The 21,398-nt window shown below is 36.6% G+C and overlaps 1 protein-coding gene and 1 pseudogene across 2 annotated transcripts in view; both read left to right on the plus strand.

Annotated features, from left to right (window-relative positions):
* Positions 1–8,944, plus strand: part of Snup (snurportin-1) — a 118,809-nt gene extending 109,865 nt beyond the window's left edge. Inside the window, exon 8 of the mRNA XM_089098797.1 lies at positions 8,812–8,944. Coding sequence (XP_088954923.1) covers positions 8,812–8,844 — 33 coding nt within the window. The 3' untranslated portion in view covers positions 8,845–8,944. The remainder of the gene's footprint in view (positions 1–8,811) is intronic.
* A 128-nt stretch (positions 8,945–9,072) lies between these two features.
* The window catches only part of LOC148945163 (glutaredoxin domain-containing cysteine-rich protein CG31559-like), a 43,081-nt pseudogene continuing 30,755 nt past the window's right edge, over positions 9,073–21,398 (plus strand). Inside the window, exon 1 of the transcript XR_016142711.1 lies at positions 9,073–9,495. The product of XR_016142711.1 is annotated as a glutaredoxin domain-containing cysteine-rich protein CG31559-like (transcript). The remainder of the gene's footprint in view (positions 9,496–21,398) is intronic.

Below are 21,398 nucleotides of genomic sequence, written 5' to 3' on the forward strand. Positions count from 1 at the left end.
AACCCTCTCACCGTCTACACGTTGGTTTATAGTCATAATGCCATATTCCCCTGTAGAACCGACTGACAGAGATAGTAGTGACTCAGACGAATTGACATACAGTTACAGGAACATATAGACAAAGTTTCCGGTAAAAAGTAATATTTTTATTTGGTACAAATAGGTACAATTTAGGTACAACCGTTTTTGGTACAATTTAGAGGTCCAGGTACACTGCGGTTCATTTGAAATTTTTTTTGGTACAATCCAAATTTTAAGGTTGTTCACACCTCGTGAACGATGTTAATGACGAAGTTGGTTTCGAAGATCTGTGCGAAATCATCAAGAAGCATCATTCTCGATGATAGTTGATGAAAGTACAGACTTGAGTTACAAAAAGAGCCTGGTTATAGTTGTTCGCCATCCTGATCTGAATGATGGTGATCGAGAAGACAGTTTTCCTATAAGAGACTCTTGTTGTGACTTATAGAAGTTCAGCAATGTACAGCCAAAAATATATATCGGGCCATTGCTAAACTGCTTTTTTTAAAAATTGGAGCGCGAAAGTCAAACCTAATAAGATTTGCCGCAGACAATGCGTCGGTTATGATGCGGGGAGCAAGGTGGTGTTTAGGCGAAGCTGTCAGAAGACTGCTCAAGTTTATTTGTATTTGGTTGTTCATGCTATTCCATTCACATACGTGCTAGTGTTGCCGCCAAGCAATTGCCAAAAAAAAATTGAAGATTTTGTCAGGATATATACGGCTATATTTGTCGCAGCCCAAAACAGGCCAGTGAGATATTAGGATTGCAAAAGTAAATGGAATTGAAAGAACATCGAATTTTGAGACATATAGCAACTTGAAGGTTGTCTAGACAAGCCGTTGTAGCTCGATATTTGGAGCAGTGGGATTGCTTGACTTTATTCTTCCGTGCGGAAACTCTTAAAGAGGCCAACAAGCCGGGGAAGGCCACTGCCATACTAAGAAATCTGCTGTCAGAGGTTTTCAAGGCTTACTTTGCCTTCCTGTCTATAATCGTTTTTTTGAAGTATACAAGACAATAGCATCCCACTTTTGTTGCCAATTATACCAAAGAAAGTGATTTCCACCTCTTAAACCCACATGACACCAACTACTACGTCGTTGTCAAGGACATGGAATGTAGAGGCCGAGCGGAAGTGATTTTTGCCAAAGAAAAGGTATCTCTCTGCTGCAGTTGAGTTTAAAAAGAGCGTAGGAAATTTTTGATCGTGCTCTGTGATGAGAAAACGTTTTTTTCAACTCCAGTTATTCATTGGTAAGAAAATTTGATAGGCTTCATCCACGCTATGCTATGAAAGTAGAGTAAAATCAGCCAAACTTGGCACCGCTTCTCGCTCAGTTTCTAAATTTACTGAGTGACAATGACCTGGAAGATATCGTCCTAGAGTGGAGGAGATTACCCTTTTGCTCTAAGCTTGGTACTTCGATTAACTCATATCCAGCCGTGTTTTGGGCTCGGGTTTACGGGGAAAAAGATGTTAATGGGGCAAAGCGTTTTCTTCTGCTCGGGCATTTCAGTTTAAGCCTAATTGTTCTCCCTCACGCTTCTGCTGCTGCGGAGCGAACTTTGTGAGCTGTCAATCTCAACAAAACTAGTATTAGAAATCGTCTCGGTTTCACCACCATGAACGGGCTTCTCAGAGCAAAACGGATCGTCTCAAAGAATTGGAAACCACCCTTGAAAACGGTTCTGCATCCAAAGTGGAAAAACTGTGGAAGGGGATATGAAAAAGTTGGGCTATAAGAAGAAACAGCAGAAAAAATGACCAACTAGCACAAATGTTCGTCTTTTGATGTTACAGTTTTATTACCTTTATTGATTTCTTTTGCAATATTGTCAAAATACTTCTGTTAAATTAATTTATTTCTGATTAGTAAAATCAACCAAGAACTTATGTAGGATGACCATTGAATTATGTGGTCAACGTGTAACTCGCCGGTGGGTAGCCTGGTCCGTTGACCCATGGGAATCTGTGGTGTTAGCTGCTTTCATGGCGTGGTTGCTGATATGTTTTGATTGTAGCTTCTAGCGCTCGTTACTTATCCTATAGGTGGATTATAAGTTGTTGACACTACGTTAGTGGCCTTCTTAATTTATCGATTATTCGCCTTAATGCCCAAAATTTTGAAGGAAAGGATTAACCCCAACAATCAGATTAGAGAACGCTTTCAGAAAACTTTACTGAAACCTTCTTCTTAAATGCTCTTAGCGGTTTGGGTCTGCTATTTTTGTTTAGCTGAAAACGTCTATAGAAGCATTCTTCATATTTCAAGCTGTGAGGTTGCTACTGCCTTGGGTTTATTTTTCCTACTCTTGCCCTAGAAGTTTTTCTCGGTTTTCGGCGAAATCAATGAAACATCAATGAAATCACAAAACGCTCGCTACCTGCGAGCGTCACAAAGCGACGCGAATGGCAAATTTTTAACCTACTGTTCAAATGGTACAAACTAATCTTTTGTGGTACAACTTTCGTCGGAAAAATGGTACAATTTATCTCAAAGCGTTGGCAACGCTGGTGAAGTGTGCTATGTAACATTAAACCAGTCACCAGTCAATGCTCACCTTTATGGGGTGGGAAAAGTAAAACGCTAATTCCGAGAACCTCAGAAGGTTATCCATTTTAGTGCCCCTACGATATTCCAGTGAGGGACTAGTGCTTTGGAAAAAGAGAAAGAAAAAGAAGATACGTTGGGGTATCAAGCACATTTTAGTAATTTCCAAGAATTTGTTTACTAACTAATTTTAGAGTTGAAATGAAAATTAATAGCTTGAATCAGTTAGGAATCAGCTTTGTGTTCGGATGAATTTTTTTCACTCGGTAGCAGTGGCGGATCCAGGGGGGCGGGGGAGGGGGCGCGCGCCCCCCTAACATAGTCTAAAGTATTGTAATTTACTTAATTAAAGCCCCGGTGCGTTAATTAAACTGGCTCCTAACGCAAGTTTATGGGATCAACCTATTTTGCCCCCCCCCCTAAAAAATGGAGATTTCCTCATGGAGATTTCAGTGGTAGATCTTTTATGGTTTCAAGCCTCTACACTCCAGAAATGAAGCTAAAATTGGATTTTGGTGCCATAAGGCATTTTATGAAGGTGTTATCATGAGGAAATTGCAAAAAAAAAAGTGTAAATGGGAATATTAGATTTCAAATAGCATTACACAGCTTTCTACGATACTCTAGCGCCTTATCAGTGCTGGAGAAATAAAACCATGCAACCATGACCTTCAAGTGTGTTCGGGTCCTAGGACATGAAAAGCTCTGCTAATTTTCAAATATATGGACAGAAGAATACATTTTTGTTTTTTGTAGTGGGATGGAAGGAATAGTTTTACATCGAAGCGGTATAAAAGAATTAACCAACAAATAAAAACTTCGTTTAAAATATTAGGTTTTTAAAGATTTTTTTAAAAGAATTAGACAAATTCGAGTCAGCTTTTGTCCCCTCCGACAAAACGGGCTGAATTACATATTGAGCTGAGTGAGGGTTGAGTTGAATGGGGATTGAGTTATACGAGGGTTAAGTTTACGGCGTTCAGTTGCAGGAGGGTTTAGTTGCACGAAAGCTTAGTTAAACTGGGGTTGAGCTTGACGAGGGTCCAGTTAAACCGGGGTTCAGTTCCTTCCGACTTAGGATTCAGGCGAATGTGCCTTCAGCTACACGAGGGTTCATTTGCATGTGGGTTCAATTACACGGAGGTTCAGTAATACCTGGGTTCAGTTGCACTTGGGGTCAGATACACTAGGGTTCAATTACACGAGGATTCAGTTGCTGTGTAACCTATAACAAGTGTTGCGCTCAGACAATATTTTTCATTAATATAAAAAATCTTAGAGGACGAACCAAAAAATAGACATCAAGTAAATGGCCTTTTAAGCTACCTTCAGGTGAATAAACGTAAAATTTTGAATAACAAACTTTAAATACTACGAGGGTGGCATCAGGATTTTAGAAATGTCTTGGTGGGGCATGACCCAAAATCGGTTGTGAACCATTGATCTAGAATTTCATCAATTTAGTTAACAGTCTAGCTTACTCCTTTGGTAATCTTGTGCTTCGTATAATGCCTTGGAACTTGGACAGTATCTTATCTTGGAAATCCATTTTGTAAAAAAAAAAAAAAAAAAAAAAAATTATTTGGGAGTAAAATTATATTAGTAATTTTTCTTTCTACATTTTAACCAAAGAAATGTTGCCCTAACAGCGTTGCATATTTAAATAGCATTCAACCACAATTCCCCTATCATATACATGTTATTTTTCTCTTACTTATAAAAGCACCGAATAAAAGTAATAAAAAGTGGTTTGTAACACTTTGATTAAATAAGTACTGTATCATAATAGCAGAACATTCAGTCACTTTCAGTCATTAAGACCGTCTTCAACAGGATCTGCTGGCAAATCTAGCTCCTCTCCCCTCCTTCAGACTCAGATTCTCATTCAGATGAATGTGCGTGTTCCGCCGCTCCCCCCCCCCAAACAGAAGTCCTGGATACGGTCCTGAGGATTGTATATCCATTTTCATCTCCAGCCTCCCCTCGTCCCTCTCAAGAACAAATTCTGAATTTATCTTAAGATTCTTTCGAGACAATTGCTGACACACAAGGGCCATTAAACTATAATAAGAATTTCTCAAAGACACTGTAGTCAGTAACAACTCATTCGGCAGCAATGGGTTGAAAAGCAGGCTAAAAGGCACCGGAAATTTCGATGTCCAATTGACTGAGCTCCCTCCAAAGTGTATTCGGCCACCCCTTCCACATGAAGTGCCTCTTGGAAAAAATAAATGAACAAGTATTAATACCTTGAATCCTTGTGGATCTTTACTATAGGCAATGCTGTACGCATTGCCTAGAGTAGACAGAGAGTACGCAGAGAGTAGACATTTCAATTTCTCTTCTAACGAAGATCAAGAATTATCCAGGGTGAAAATAGGGGGCGATTTCCGTGGGGGAAATGTTCATACTCCTTGTTCCGTTTTGGATTAAAACCAATATAGTTGACTAGGTCTCTAATAAAGTCTCCCACACTTTCAGGTAAAAGTTCACGCTTCAGGTTTTCAAAGCTTCACGCGATATACTGATGGTGATGAAGAGGCGGGAGGGACTGAAACTGAAGCCATAGAATAAAAAATTTCAATTCAGACACAAAAAAATATTCAAATTTTGCTCAACAGAATGAAACTCTACACCAAAAAAATATAACATTTTTTTTCATATTTCTAGCAAATTTAATAAAAAACTTACTAAATTTAAAATTTTTATCAAAAATTCACTAATTTGGACCTCTATTTACTAAATTTACTAACTCAGGTCTATTTTTGCGAAATTTAGTAAGATTTTACTAAGTGTGGCAACCATGAGTCAGACAGACGGCCTTTTAAACCGGGTAATGCAGCCATACACAAAACAAAATCATATTTAAACCTGTTACTGTCAGCCTCTGCGCTTTTGGGCTGTAAAAATTGCAAACCCTCGTAAAATAAGTCAGTAAAATATGTAAGATACCGGTAAAATACGTAAATTACCGGTAAATTACGTAAAATTGGTAAAATACAAATTTTACGGGGTCAAGTAAAATTACGGTAAACTATGCAAACTACCAAATTTTACCGTGACTAATTTTACCAGCTACAACACTATATGTAAGTGGTTTCTAAATTAAGACTTGTTTCCGTGGATGAGGGGGAATTCTCCACGGGGGTATTGTCCGGGGGAAAGCGTATACGCCGGCTCCCGAGGGAACGACGGCATGAACAGAAGATTTCTCTGGGATATGAAATTTAAAATAAAAATGAGGATATTGATTCTGCTTTGGCCCTCCACATTGTTGAAAATCCAGATCATTTAGTTCTTTTTGATGAGGCAACTTTAATGTCTAAAGTAAATGGCTTCCCACATTCTTTTAGGAGGGTAATTGATATTAAAAAATCCATAGAGATCTTGCTTTAAATAAAGATACTGGAGATATTCCTATCAACTCAATTTAAAGGATTCAAATAACATTTTTTCTTTTGTTTAAATTAAGATCATCTACACTCTCAATGAAAATTAGGTCAGTAGACAAGCTAAGTCAATTACTAAGCAGGGAGTTCTTGCCCAATCTAATTGACGAATAATCTTTCATTTATTCTGGCTTGGTTTATTTCATTCAGTCTTTCTTCTGCTCTGTTAACAATTACTTCAAAAGGTTAGTTTTCGTTCTTTTTCTTGAGCACTGAAGACGGCTGGGCGGAAGTTCCGGACAAAATATCTGCTTCTGTCATTTTCGCCTCTTTTCTGTCCGCTTGCTGACATTACCCACGTTTTTCTCTGCTATTTAATTTTATTATACGTATTTGTCATATTTCAATCCTGCTTGTAGGCCTTTCTGTCTTTAACAGCTCACAGAGCTAATATAATTTTATTTCAACTAATATTTCACCATTTTAAAATTGTAATTACTACTTGTACTTGTACTGTAATACAGAATACATCTTGTAGTTCTGATAACAAGAGACTGTTCTGATTGGTTAAGGGTAGGAGTGGGCTTGCGCAGTACAGAAGAAATATCCACCTTGAAGGGTTTCTTTGTTATGACTCCTTCATAAGTCTGTTTGTTACCAAAGTATAATCACCTACGGAACAAGTACTGACAAAACTCTCCAAAAGTGACCCCGCGTACCTCAGCGCCTCTAGACGCAAAATGTTGTACTAGTTAATTGCTCCGAGCCAAAGTACTTTGCCCATGCCAATAATTATGATACAGTGTGATTCAGGCGACGAGTGACGTACTTGTTCCGTAGGTGATTATACTTTGGTTGCCAGGTTCGCATAGGTATACAAAGGGTCACTTTTTTGTGTGGAGAGGATAGGTTTATCCTATCCTACTACTTAATTGCTCCGAGCCAAAGTACTTTGCTCCGGCCAATAATTATGCTAGAGCGTGATTCAGGCGACGAGTGACGTACTTGTTCCGTAGGTGATTATACTTTGGTTGCCAGGTTCGCATAGGTATACAAAGGGTCACTTTTTTTGTGTGGAGAGGATAGATTTTGTCAGTACTTGTTCCGTAGGTGATTATACTTTGTTTGTTACTAGACTATTTTCGTTCCATGGGGGTCGGTCACGACAGTCGGAGAATGAGAAACAACAACCTGCTGCGAATTTTTACCGGTCGGTGAAATACTTATCAAAAAGGAATACCAATTGTGCGTAAGTAAGGAAAGGATTTATATTTTAAGTAAAATTTTGATGGCTGGAAAATTGAATTCAGATCAGAACCCCGTCATTTTGTGATTTGAAATCCTACTGCCGCAGCAAACTTTGACTCCGATGAGAATTTACTTTAATGAGTAATGAATTTCTTGAAAATCCGTCTTCTAAGAAAAAACACAAAATTACGGTACAGAGGTTGTAAAAAATATATATATTTTTTTTTTAAAGAAACAGCTAATATATTAAATGGATGCGGCAAGTGTTGAATATAAAATTGTGAAATGCAAGTGTTTAATACCATATAAAGCGTATTCAAGTGCAAAATAAATAAGAATAAGAAATTATTTGCGAGTATATGAGCTCATACGTTTAATATTGTGAAACCTTGTATATAAATAAGAAAAGAGAAATATTGCCATTAAAAGTCGCTGAAAACAAAGCTCGAAGTACAATCCCCCCTCCCTCAAAAAAATATTTTTGTAGAGGCTAATGATGTCCCGCCTTGTCTTTTCTATCTCTGTGCCGTTAGACCTGTGAATGTAATATTTTATGCTACATAGCAAGAGATTGTCGCAATAGGTTAGGATAAGGAGACAGAGGCGTTCTTAGGGGGGGGACAGTATCAGCTATCCCGGGTGCCACAGCAGGGGGGAGAGGGGTAAATCCGGGGGATTGCCCACTTTGAAATGGCAAAGGTAGTAATGTAGTCTGAATTGGAAATATTTTTTATTAGTATATAACGGTTATCCATTCAAAAAAAAAAATCCGATCAATGGTTTGAATAGACAAGCAGGCAAAAGCAACTTAATATAAGCAAGAATTAAGCAATTTTTTATGTTTTCGACCAAATGACTGGTATAATAAAATCAGTTCCAGCTGACTGAAGGGCTCATTTCTTTGGTATGTGTTTCAATATAATTAATTGATTGGGCAAGTAAACGGTTCATATAACAAAATCGATCGATCGATAAGCCACCGTTAAGCAATCGAGGTTCAACTGTACATTGTCATGTATTTATAAAAGATTTTCATTTCATCCTGGGGTATGTAAACTCGCAAACAGGTCAAGAAAATAGGAAAGGTGACAAGAAACATAAGTCTTCTACCCAAGGGTATTCGAAAACAAAGTAGGGTGAGGGGGAGACCCTACAAGATTATACCAGAAAATTTCATTTTGAACCTATTATTTCAGATCTGGGCTCTCTCTGAAATATCGCTATTTCTACAATTTTCCCCATAATTTCATATTTTGTCAAAGACTCTGAATTGTTTACTCCCCATTCCCCCCCGCCCCAAAAATTATGTATACGTGCCTGGCTCCCACCTTCAGCACCAAAAATATTGTGCTTATAATTCGTAAAGTAGTACCTAATTTAGATTTTCCGTTTGGTGGAAGGACAAAGATATCTTTTTCAATCTCTCAAATTATTGGAAACACGTGACTTGTAAAGATAAATACATTCTTAATAAATTTTACTTCTTTTGTTTTTGAGAATTATTTTTATCATATTTAAATTTCCGTGTTTAATGAATAATAAAAATGATGAATATTATATAATGAATATTATTAATGACAGTATATTATATTTTCAAGGTCGTGAAGTCGAGTTTCATGGAGTACCGATGAGTTGCCAATTTGATGTCCCCTGCTGGAAATGATATGTACAAAATGTGTTGATGAAAATGAAAGTTATTGATAAGTCATCTGAACTGAGCTTGAATATATCTTGATCACTGACTGATATGGTCCATTTAATATTATTAAAAAGAGAAATGCAAACCCGGACTGGAGGCGAGAATTATTAACGCCTCGAATCTTGTTCAGTTAACGAATTGAACTACATCCGTGCAGATAGTAATGTCTACCGATAAACCTATCTATTATTTTGGGATTCAAACACCGATAACTAAACGTTGTATCAGTCGTAGAAATAGTGGCGGGAGTACTAGTATTTCCACGGATTCAGAAGGAGAGTCTGATGGATCCCTTGAACAGTGGAGGCCCCCTTCAGCACATATTGACTTAATGAGAAAGTTACAAGTGCAACTTTTGTCGCAACCCCCGATCTTTTGGAATCCTAATGCAGAGGACGTAAAGAGTCAAGTGTCGTGCGATAGTTATGTTTCCGAAGAGTCGGAAAATTCTTTTGCCGGAATTAAGGACCTGCTTGAGCAAGATATTTGTTCTGTAATCAGAAGTGGAAAGGGTACTGTGCGTGGAGTGAGGAACCGAGTTAGGGCAGGGATTGCAACATTTCTCCAAGACCCTTTAACTAAGGTAAGCTTTGGCAAATTTACTGATATAACATCTAATTAGTCAGTGTTATTTAGCCTAGCCTAAACTCAGCTATGTATCCAAATTTTTAAATAGTTTGATGTAAATTTCAATATGGCGTGTTATTTCTAGGAATCAGCGACAGTGTCATTGCGGTTTGGGTTGATCAAAATTAACTTTATGAGTTCTTGATTCAGAACTACTTTGAAAATTATGCTTCTGATACCAAATACCCTTTTTGTGTGTTTTTAAAGGACCCAACTATACTTTGCTTATCTAAACTTGGTAAAATTTTCGGGTATATATTTGCACATTAGGGGGGTGGGGGGAAAGTTTAAACCAACCTCTCATTTACATCAGAAATGAAATTTACCCCCCCCCCCCTAATGTGCAAATATATACCCTAAATTGGTATATATAGGGGCCGGGGTAAAATTCATTTCCGACAAAAATTATTATTACATTTGGAAAGAGCATAAAAAAAAGGCATCGAATGGTATGTTTACTTTATTCGTAAGTCAATAATATGAATAACAAAAAAATTACCCTAAACTTTGCTCTCCTTGAGGAATCGTTTTGACTGCGAAATTTACAATCTTACTGCGAAAATCACACTGAGATGCCAAATGCATATTTTTGCAAAATTTTACCACATCCACTGCGAATTTTGGACGTAATCGAAGTTGAAATTTTTTCAATGGTAAAATTTTGCCAGGTTGTGAAGTTTAGAATCAGTTTTTCAAAATTAGGGGGAATTTTGTTATCCCCGAGGAAATGTATAATTTTTTAACAAAAACGATGAGTAGCCTAAGCCAGAAATGCATGTTACACTGGATGCGACAAACACACAGGCAAAATTTAAAAACACAGGCATATGGTAATATATTTTCCTAAGGAATAAAAAACTTATTATAGATTATTATGGGATTCTGTTCTAAAGATAGAAAAAAAACTGCGGTCAATAATTAATTAGTGAGCAAAATTCCATAAAACTAACAGCAACAAAGTCCTGCATTTTAGCCTCTATATCCTCAGGGCTGCCATTCCACTCTAATTAACATCACTACTCCATCAGCAAAAATCACTGCATTCGAAAATTTTACTTTATTTTGCAATTCTTAGGTTTAATGTTTATGTTTCCTGTGCAATTTCTGGTGTTTTGTTTGCCTGCTCTCTTACAGTTTTAATGTATCAACAAAAGACCACAATTTTGCTATCATTCCATAGCGTCAGGTCTATAGATTCGGGTTTCTTAGATTAGTTGAAAATGTAAAAAAGAGACAATTTCACCTATTTTTTAAGCTGCAAGTTCACATATTTCTCCAGAAAAAAGTCCAAGTAATATCAAAATACTGGTTCGGTGAATAGCCAGATAGGACTAATGAATCTAATGATATAAGTATCTTGTCCTTTTGGTGCAAGATACTGCTGAGTGTATGTCGCAAAACCGCCAGGTTCAGAGTGATCATAATCCTTAAATACGCAGGAATTGCGGATGAAGGGAAGAAGGTTGGCTTTTCCACAACTCAGATATTTGTTGTGCCAGGTAACTTAAGCTTTCAATTACTACTAAAAAAAAAAAACTTTTTCGCATGCAAACCAATGGAGTGCGTTGCTCTGATACCGATCTCCTGATTCACTGCCTTCGGCCGGGCCGGGACTGCAATGCGTGGTTGGGGGCAAATCATTCGAAGCTTCCCATGTTTTTCTCTCAGATTTCCCTAGGTACCCATTTAGAGCTGGGTTGACTCTGGCTGAGCTTACAGTCACACCACTGACCCCCCCCCCTTCTAAACCAAATAACCAGCAACATCAGGACTTGTATCAAAGTTCTCAGGATTTCAAGTTGTCAATTACACATGTACAATCCGTTACGTTCTCTATAAGGTATTTTTGAGATCCAAATTCTACCCCTTACCTACTTAAATGGCTTGAAATATTCCAAGAAGACCGGGAAAACTGGTTAGCTTTGAAAAAAAAGACAGTGTTCTGCTTAGAGTTTTCTTGTCTTGAACTGAAGCTCTCGTCAAAACACTTCTCAGAATTCAAAACTAAATTGAATTTTTTTTTCCCTTTTTTTTAACGATTAGTATGAACTTTCATAGAGCCATTCATTAGAACAACATTCTGAATTAACAAAAAGCCCATGGTGTACCCTTTTATTGTTTAAAGTCCGGAATGACCCTAAACAGAACAAAGAAAAATTACCAGAGAAAAAAATTTTCATATATTTATGGAGAGATGAAATTTAGTCTTCGACTGGTCACTTCTTTATTGTTTATTTTGTGAACTGTCCAGTATCTTAATACAAGTGATTAGAATCCGAGTGCAGGAACGTATGCGGGGTTTTTAGGGCACCTCCTACTACAACCTTTTTCATGGAATCCCATGAGTTTTACGATCTTTGTGTATTTTCTTACATTTTACATCCAATCAGCCTGTTTTACATTTTGAATTTGTGTCCCTTCCAAAACAAAATATCCTTGTATCTGCTTGTAACCCAAAATTGTCCTTCAACTATTTGCTCCCTACATTTTTTAGTCTATGAGTGCAAAGTTTCCACTTCCTGAGCGCAAAAGTCAGAAGGAGATCAACCAAATTTGTCGAAACCAGATAAGAAAATTCTAAGGCTGCAAAAAATCCTGCATTTTAGCGTCTTCATCCTCAGGGTTGCCACTCTACTGAAATTAAACTCACTATTCCATCAGAAAAAAGGTACTGTCTTCAAAAAAAAAATAAATAAATAAAATATGGCGTAAAAACAAGGGCTGTAATTTCGAATAAAAGTTTCATCTGGACTTAGTTCTTGAATATAACTTTCATTGGAAATTTTCGAGAATCCAGAGAATCTATGTAAAACTGATGGGGGGTGACTTCCACAACTCAAGGGGCTCTTGTACTAGGCAACTAAAGATTTCAATGCCGGTTCTGCGCCCCAAATATGCAACCGAGACAGTGTTTTCAAGGTCCTGTCTGTCCTTTCCTACTTAAAATACTCAAGAGATCTCGAGGGGACATGTGGGCTTTGAAGTGAGGGCTTTTTAAGTTTGGACTAGAGTTCACTTTTCTTGAACTGAAGTCGTCGGCAAGACGATTCTTACAATTTTATTTAAAAAACAAAGTATAAAAACAAAAATAACATTTGTTTTTGTTTTTTATATTTAGGGGGCACTTTTATTAGGTGACTGTATAACCTAATTTTGTTCAACCCAACCCTCGTTCATATCAATCCTACGCTGCTAAGACATATTTAACGCAGCAATGCGAAAATTATTCCATTCAACCTAAATTTATATTGTATTAAATTGGATTGTCTAATTAACTCGTTATCAATAACAGTATATCGATCTGATTTACCAAGGTGAACTGCCTTTCACAGGGGTTCGAGAATACGCCAAAAACTATCCCTGTCCGATCGGCTTGAAACTTATATCCCTAATTCCCTTGACGGGGATTAGGGATATAAGTGTCATTTGTGACAAAATATATTTATTCAATTATATTTGCGCGTTAATTAGGGTAGATTTTAGTGAAAGTTGATGAATTGCCTAGAAAGTGTTTAGTTGAATCGTGGGGTATGAGCTGCAGGGGATTGAGTTGAAAGCGGGTTAATTCGCATGATGTTTGATTTGTCCAAATGACAAGTAAATAGTCTAGGTTGGTGGTTCAGGTGCTCTAGAGTGGCGGAGATTTTTGGGCCCATGCTACCACCACTCTTCTCTCCCAAAATTTGAAGCAGGAGAAACTATTTCTTCAGATAATATTTTTTTCTCCCCCCCCCTTAGAAAGTATTGAGCGAAAGTTTCATTTACAGAAAATTCAAGGAAATCGGTGCAAGAATAAAATATAGGGAGAGAATAATCAAACAGTTCGTGGTAACGAACTGTAAGTCAGGAGCGACCCGGCTCAATGGTAACCGAAACTCTAAAAAACGGAATTTTGATACCAATAGATACTTCAAAAGAATCAGATTTTAATTTTGAATTCAAATATATAACTTTCATCAAGTTTAGTCATACCCATTAAAAGTTACGCGCCTGGTAAAATTTGGCTGATTCTCGAGAAAAGGGGGAAAGACCCCCTAAAAGTTATAAAAACTTAATGAAAATCACACCCTCATATTCAGTGTATCAGTGAACCCTACTGCAGAGGTTTCAAGCTCCTATCTACAAAAATGTGGAATTTTGCATTTTTTGCCAGAAGAAAGATCACGGGTGCGTGTTTATTTTTTTTTTTTCCCCAGGGGTGATCGTATTGACCCAGTGGTCCTAGAACATTGTAGGAGGGCTCATTGAAACGGAAATTAAAAGTTATAGTGCCCTTTTTAAGTGACCAAAAAAAATGGAGGGCAACTAGGCCCCCTCCCACGCTCATTTTTTTCCCAAAGTCACCCGATCAAATTTTGAGATAGCCATTTTCTTCAGCATAGTCGAAAATCTAATAAATATGTCTTTTACGATGACTCAATCCCCCACAGTTCCCAGGGGAAGGGCTGCAAGTTCTGAACTTTGCCCATTGCTTACATATCCTATTGGTTATTGGGACGTGTCCAGGCAATTTCAGAAAGAATTTTTTTCGGGGCGGGGGGGGGCTGAAGGAGGGGGGTAATCAGGAGAATCTGTTCGTGGAGGAGGTTTCTTTGGGGTAAGGGATAGTTCTATGAAGGTGACGCCGGATTTCCAAGCATTATTTAAACTACGATCAGAAATTAAATTTAAAAAAACAAGTTTTTTCAACTGAAAGTAAGAAGCAACATTAGAACTTAAAATGAACAGAAATTATTACGTATATGAGGGGGTGCTCCCCCAAGTCAATACCACGTTCTTTAAGTCAAAGATTTTTTAGTACTTTCATAAAAGATATTTATTCTAATTAACGGCCTTTTTGATTAAGCGGTCATTTTTAAAGAATTGGAACAAAATTCGAACTTTAGCTTAAAGAGCAAGGTATTGATTAGGGGGCGAACCCCCTAATATACGTATTAAAAAAATATGAATATAGAACTTCGTTACGTAAGTTAATTCTTAAGGTACTTATATTTATTACTAATAAAAACGTCCGTAAATGAAATTAAACAAGTTTCGAGAAAGCCATTTAACCAAATAAAATTAAATTAATATGCAAATTTTATTTCAATTATTCATGTACGGTGAAGTAAGATCAAAACCTGCAATAATTCAAAAAAGTTCAAAAATTAAATAAAAAAAACAAGTTTTTTAAACTGAAAGTAAGGAGCGACATTAAAACTTAAAACGAACATAAATTATTCCTTATGTGGAAGGGGCTTTCGCCTCCTCAACGCCTCACTATTTACGATAAGTTTTGACTCTGTCTCACACCTTTATTTTTTTAAACAATAAAAAACTTTAGCGTAAAGAGCGATGCGTTGAGGAGGGGAAAGCCCCTTCCAGATCCAGAATAGTTTATGTGCGTTTTAAGTTTTAATATCGCTCCTTACTTTCAGTTTAAAAAACTTTTTTTTTTTATTTAATCATTGATAATGGTGACACATCCCAAGGAGTTGCAACTCTGATCAGTAAAATAAAAAAATAGGAGAATTTTTTTATACCTTCGACGTCCCTTGCACGGCTCAGACTATTTTTTCTCATTGCGCCTAATTTGGAGAAATAAGAGGTGGTATATGTTATGTGGAAATAGGGCTATTTTAAAAGGAGAATCGAAAAAAGAGTTTTCGCTTTACTTCGAACGAATTACGAGTTCGAATGCCAATTAACATGGGATTAGTAAGAAGTATTTTATAACACAAATCGTATCTTTTGCCTCATTGACGTGGGTCCCGATGAGCAGTTATTGTTTTCGAATTACTTTTTAAAGGTCGGCGATTTTCTTTTTTTTTATTTTATCTGTTATTTTTTCGCCAATTTTTGTACGGTGAATGGATGTTTCTGCTGATTAGGGGTAAAAAGTTCTTCATTGCAAAGTCCCTGACTACCTAAAGTTGTAGGCTATCGTTCCTGTATGCCATTCAATTATTCACTGTTCTGAAATTTTTCGTGTTCATCTTTTATGGCTCCAGGATCGTTCAAATGAGATAAACACAGGATTTCAGACCCTAGACAAGATCAGCTTCACTGGCGCCTTTGTTTCGATTAGTCCCTTTTCCCATTGCCGCACATCATTAGCACTTGCAGAATTTTCGGAATCGAATTTTGCGAATAGTTTAATATAAAGTTTTCTGTTGATTGACGTTTCATGTCTGCATATGAAACATGAGTCTATGGAACATTTTTGGGATAAATACGCGGGATTTTAATTTTTTTTTTTTCATTAATAGAACAATACAAGTATATCTGTTCGTTAGGAAAAACCATATCCTTGGTGCCAAAGCCCCGAAAGCGCTGCAGAAAGTATGACACATGGCTCACAGTTACGGGGCAAGGAGTGCAGTTATAGATCCCAGATAAAACTTGTGTAGTTCGTCTCACGTTTGCTGTTTGCCATGAAATTAGAAAATCTCCAGAAATCATTTTTATGTACATGGAACAACCAAAAAATGTCTATTTCTGGGCCCTTCTCATACAGATTACCAAATAAAATTTGTTTATTTTATTATTGTTTGCCTCAGATTTTCTTTCATTACTATCCTCCTCCAGAAAAATTACTGTGTATAACACCAAGATTATGTTAGCAGAATTATTCTCCGGGTGACCAAACTTACTAGATACCTCTATTCTTCCAGAGTAGGCAGTGACTTTCGTTTGGTTTTCATAGTCAAAGTATTGCAATATTCTATAACTATATCGCGATTTTTGATATGAGGACATTTGTTTTTATCTTTGCCCCCACACTCATTAAAAAAAAAAAAAAAAAAAAAACTAGCATATTTGAACGCCTTTGGATGTTAAACCTTCAAATCTACCAGAGCGTGGTTTTGAAAACCGTGAATGACCACTTTGTTGTAAATACAACTGGCCTCCCTTGACCTGGCTTAGGCCTAAAATCTCGTCTTAGCTTTTCAATGGATTTTTTGAAATTTTGTTGAACCGAAAAAAGTAAAAATAAGAAGTCAAATCGAGTATTAACTTTAGCAATTTTCCTGTCGTAATTGTGGTGTTTCTTTGTTACACAAGATTGATTTAGGTCCGGGGGGGGGGGAATGTGCATTGTTATTGTTGATTTATATTTGTAAAAGGGGCCAACCCTAAAAACGAAACCTTGGTGACAATGATAAAGAACGTACGTCGCTGGTTTTCTTTATATCCCACTGTACCTTCTATCTCTTTATATCTTCATTGTGGAATAAAGCCTGAAATTTATTAGTCGTTGTTTACATGTTTTGGCCAGGAGAATGTCTTCAAGTAAACTTGAGCATGATCTTAGTCAAATTGGCCTATAAAATACATCATAATTCACTGGCCAAACTCTGTTTGTTGCTATGGTGTGTTAATTTTTACCATTCTGAAGTTTCATTTAGGTACTTGTGTCTTATAGCCACCATACTCAAGTTCTGTCGAAAAGTGAAGTTTAGTTAATGCTAATGAAATAAAACAAAATATGATGAAAATATAATACTTTATTAACAAAATCATGAAAACTACAACAAAGAATTATGGAAGGGGGCCGCCCAGACTGCATTATATTAAATACGTAACCTGAACTAACCTAACCTAACCAAAATGCCAACTAAATATTAATTTAAAATATAGCTACAATGAAGTTTCCCACCGAGCCGAAGCTAATATTGTCTGGTATGACCATGCAAACCGGTTATCGTCTCGTGTTCGCGGTACAAGATCTTGACTATGTTGGCTATAAGACAAAAGTACCTTCATTTCTTTTCGTTTCCTTGAAACGAAAATAAGAATCAATCACGAGCTTTCCGCAATACACTAAGGTTCCAAGTAATCGCATAAGTGTCTATGATAAGTCGAAATTTTTTAGATAGCCTTAAAAAAGAGATCTTTTTCTGGAAATTTAACTTCTGGGAACTGTTTATTTCTTAGTTATTTTCTAATATTTCTCGGAGGGTCGGGGTTTAGATACCCCTTATGCTCCCCTGCGAATTTGTCATGTCCAGTATGATTGTAATCACAGGTAATATTAGATGGCTGTCTTTTTAGCCTAACTTTCTGAAAAACATGCTTTAATTACACTAGGTTTCAGTGTTTTATTTTCCAGCAATCATGCTCTTATATACTAGCATCGTTTTGAAGTATATGTAGTAATACAATGTAAGTGGATTATAATATAAATGGATTACAGAGCTTCAAAACGGGATTAGGGATATCCTTATTTGCCATTCCTATCATCTAGTTCAAACGTCTGTGATTAAGGTTTGTTACAAGCCAAAGGATGTAGGAGAGGAAAATTCACAAACTGCTGGATTAGAAGATAGTTTCGGCAAGAGTTGGAAAAAACATGTAGCAGAAAAGGAATCAGGTTTGCCTATTATAATTCTGAACATGAAACAACATATTTCATTCAGTGATGGCAGGCAGTTAGACAGGAGAGGGGCTATAGTAATGCCACTTCAAGTAGACCTAATTTCAAGTAGATTCTCACAAGGTATTGTTCATTGAAGCTAATTATTTTTCATTGGTGGTTGTAAATAACTGTTATTAAATTAATTTATTCTAATTAGAATTTGCAGTTGTTCATACCTGACACCGGGATGATGAGATGAGGGAGTATCTCTACATGGTTGTTTTAGAAAGAGAAATGGGGAGTACGTGGTTTGACCCCTCCCCCCCCGAAAAAAAATGTCCAACTCGTTCAAAAGTAGCTTGCATGTAAACACATTTTTGCACACAGAAACCTTGATAGTTACTTTTCCTTTATTTGTAAAACTCCTTCCGATTTTTTTTTTTTTTTTTTTTTTTATAAGACATTCCCCAAACAAAAATCCTGGACATGACATGTCTCTCGCATCGCATATTGATTCAAAGGATACCTTCCATAAAAATTACTAAAATCTGCCATAAAATGTGAACTATTTCCGTGGGAAATCCTCTGTCCCTTTCCCTCCCTCCGAAGTAAAGAATTCTGTGCATCTTTGCTTATATTATGGAGACTTGTAGATCTTGGTAAGAATGCTACTTATGTAGACCTACACAAATTTACAGTACTGGTTCAATAACCTATTTGATGCATTTATATGTTAAAACTTTAATTATGGGTTACTGCTACTGGTGTATGATCAGCAAAAACGGTATTCGACGTCAAAATTAGCAATTGCATTTCGAAATCTTAATTTATTGAGCAATTGCATCTACGGAACACAGAAGTTTAGATTATTGTGTAGCCATTATGCTCCTGTCCAATTCAGTTCAGATTTGTGGTTGTAACATATGGTTTGAGATGTTGGCGACCAACTGACACAATTTTGCGTAACCAAAAACTAAAACAACTTGCGTGACAGTAAAGAGAAATTAATCAAAGGGCGACTACATTTTTATCTGTGAGGAACCAGCATATGGCTTTTAACTTTTAGCTTTTCACTTCGAATAAGTTCCTTTTCCCCGAGTAAATATTTAGTGAAATGGCATGTCTCTTTCAGTGTTTTCTTTTTGTAAATGTAGATAAATCGAAGTTTATTAAATCGATATGTATTTACTGTAATTTTTGGTTGGTTACTTACTATTATTCAGCACTATTCCTTTCCAAGTCCGAAATATATGTATCACAAGAAGACCTAATTTTTGATAAGTATTTAACATATGCAGCCGACCTCCCTACAAATAAGAAAAGTTTATGGGGTTAGATTTAAGAGGAGCAGACTTGATTACTCCTTTTACAGTGATATCTATGCTAATGCTTTGTCCTCTACTTGCCATAGAAGATCTCTAACATAATCCCTACTGGAGCTTTTCTTTTTATGAATGGGTTGTTTCCTTTCTTCGTAGCCCTGTTCATACATAGGCCTGTTCTGTCCGTATATAGTTATATTACATTTATATCTTTGTAGCGTGCAAAGGTTTGCAGCATTTCTACTGCAATTTAAAAGCAGATTGTAGCAAATCGCAAAAGGTCGGTCTTCCAGAGTAAAAATATGTTTCTAGCATAAAAAGAGGAGCTTTACTCTTTACTCCCTCTCATGAATTTCTTAGTTCTTGAAATCTTCATTTTAAGAGAGTAAGACATCTAGGAACCTGTCGCCCTTCATCCGTAAAACAGGAACCAGTCACCTTTATGCTTCTTAGAATCTTGGTCCCATACTCTTTGATCGCGCCTCATTTTTCGTACAGCTTATTGTTTGATATACGATCGCTCTAACAATTACCGAAAATTATTGCTTAGGTATTTCCTCTGGTGACAATTTTAGGTATCTTCAGCAACTTTTTGAAGCCTCCACGTTTCAGAGAGATACTTGACAACTGTCGTTACTGCTGGTCATAGGACTCTAATTTTAACTAAACGACTTGTCTTTCTAGATTTTCGATAGAAAGAACCATGTAAACCAAATTTCAAAAATTTAATTCGTTAGATGGGTAGAGCGTTATTTACCCCTCCCCTGGATTTTTTGCTCCCCCCTAGATTTATAAATATACTTTTTGGGGTATTTTCTTATTGGAAAAGCGTTTCTTAACTTTCGTTAGTAAAAATAAAACAACGAATTCCCCCTCCCCTTAGATACTGACAATTGCAGCCCCCTTAGTTTTTATGAATTGACGCCACTGCGCCAACCACGTGCTTATCTGGTGTACCAAGCTAGGATAAGACCTTCAGTAATTCTTTTGTATCAGGTTTGATTATTTCTAAACTCCTTTGTTGTTAATCTAAGCGTGAATATTCGGCCAACACACTCTCTCCCTTTCCTAAAACCACTTCGTTTTTTCATTGAAATATTTGGTACTTTCCCATTATGTGGACACCTCTAAAAAGTCAAGTTTGGTTAATGCTAATGAAATAAAACAAAATAGGCTAGCATGAATATATAATAGTTTATAAACAAATTTGGGCCATATATTTGCACTTTAGGGGTGTGGGGGGTAAAGTATTGCATATATTAAATACGTAACCTAACCTAACCTAGGTACCTTCCCCCGTAAACCCCAAAAAATCACAGTTTAATATCGTATACTCAATGAAAACCATGCTATCATTGCCTACTCTATAACAGTTAACACGTCAAAAACGAGTTTTATCATTGCCTACTCTATAGCGCTTAACCCGAGGTGTCCGTTTAATGGGAAAGTACCAAATATTATCTACCGCATCTATTAATTTACCAAATATCATCTTGCTGGGCAATTTGGTTCCTACGGAAATGAAGCTCATGTCTATAATACTGCATTCACTCTTATCACCATTCTTAATAAATGACTAAATTAATGCTTTTATTGAATCACCAGGTACTTTCCCTTGATCAGATTTATATTATTCGTATCATAATTATAACTCCGCACAATATTTGAGGAGCTCATTTTGTTGGGGTCATGCAGTGCATGCAGCCTTAATATTTTAAAGCCTGTTTAATGCAACTTCTAACTATTCTTTGCTAAGTCCCTTTTCGAAGTTGTCAAAAAGTTTCATTATTTGTTAAGTCGTTTCTTATAACTTTGTCCCAGTTTACCACAGACTCGAAATGTCGAAATCATCTCTCCTTAGCACCCTTTTTATCACTAATGGAGGCTTTAACTTCGACGTGCCTGAACTGACTACTTCCCTTGACTTGCTTAACATACCAAATCTATTATCATGTCTTGACTGCATTTTTCAGAGTCTCGCTAGCTTTATCCATACCCACTATCTGATATATCCTTAATCATACTTCAATGCCTTTTCTACTTCACTCTTATTTTCGTAAGATCTGTCGCTGAGGAACTGCTGCACAAAATCCTTCACTCTTGTACCAAGTTTAAAGCTTTTTTTTCAAATATTCCTAGTTTTTTTTGTTTTTTTTCATAGCTCTCCTCTAAAACATGGTCTGCTGCGTCAGGAACTGT

This window comes from Artemia sp. Qi Xiang Cuo, chromosome 13, assembly GCF_049724085.1.
Source record: "Artemia sp. Qi Xiang Cuo chromosome 13, ASM4972408v1, whole genome shotgun sequence".
Classification (NCBI taxonomy): domain Eukaryota; kingdom Metazoa; phylum Arthropoda; class Branchiopoda; order Anostraca; family Artemiidae; genus Artemia; species Artemia sp. Qi Xiang Cuo.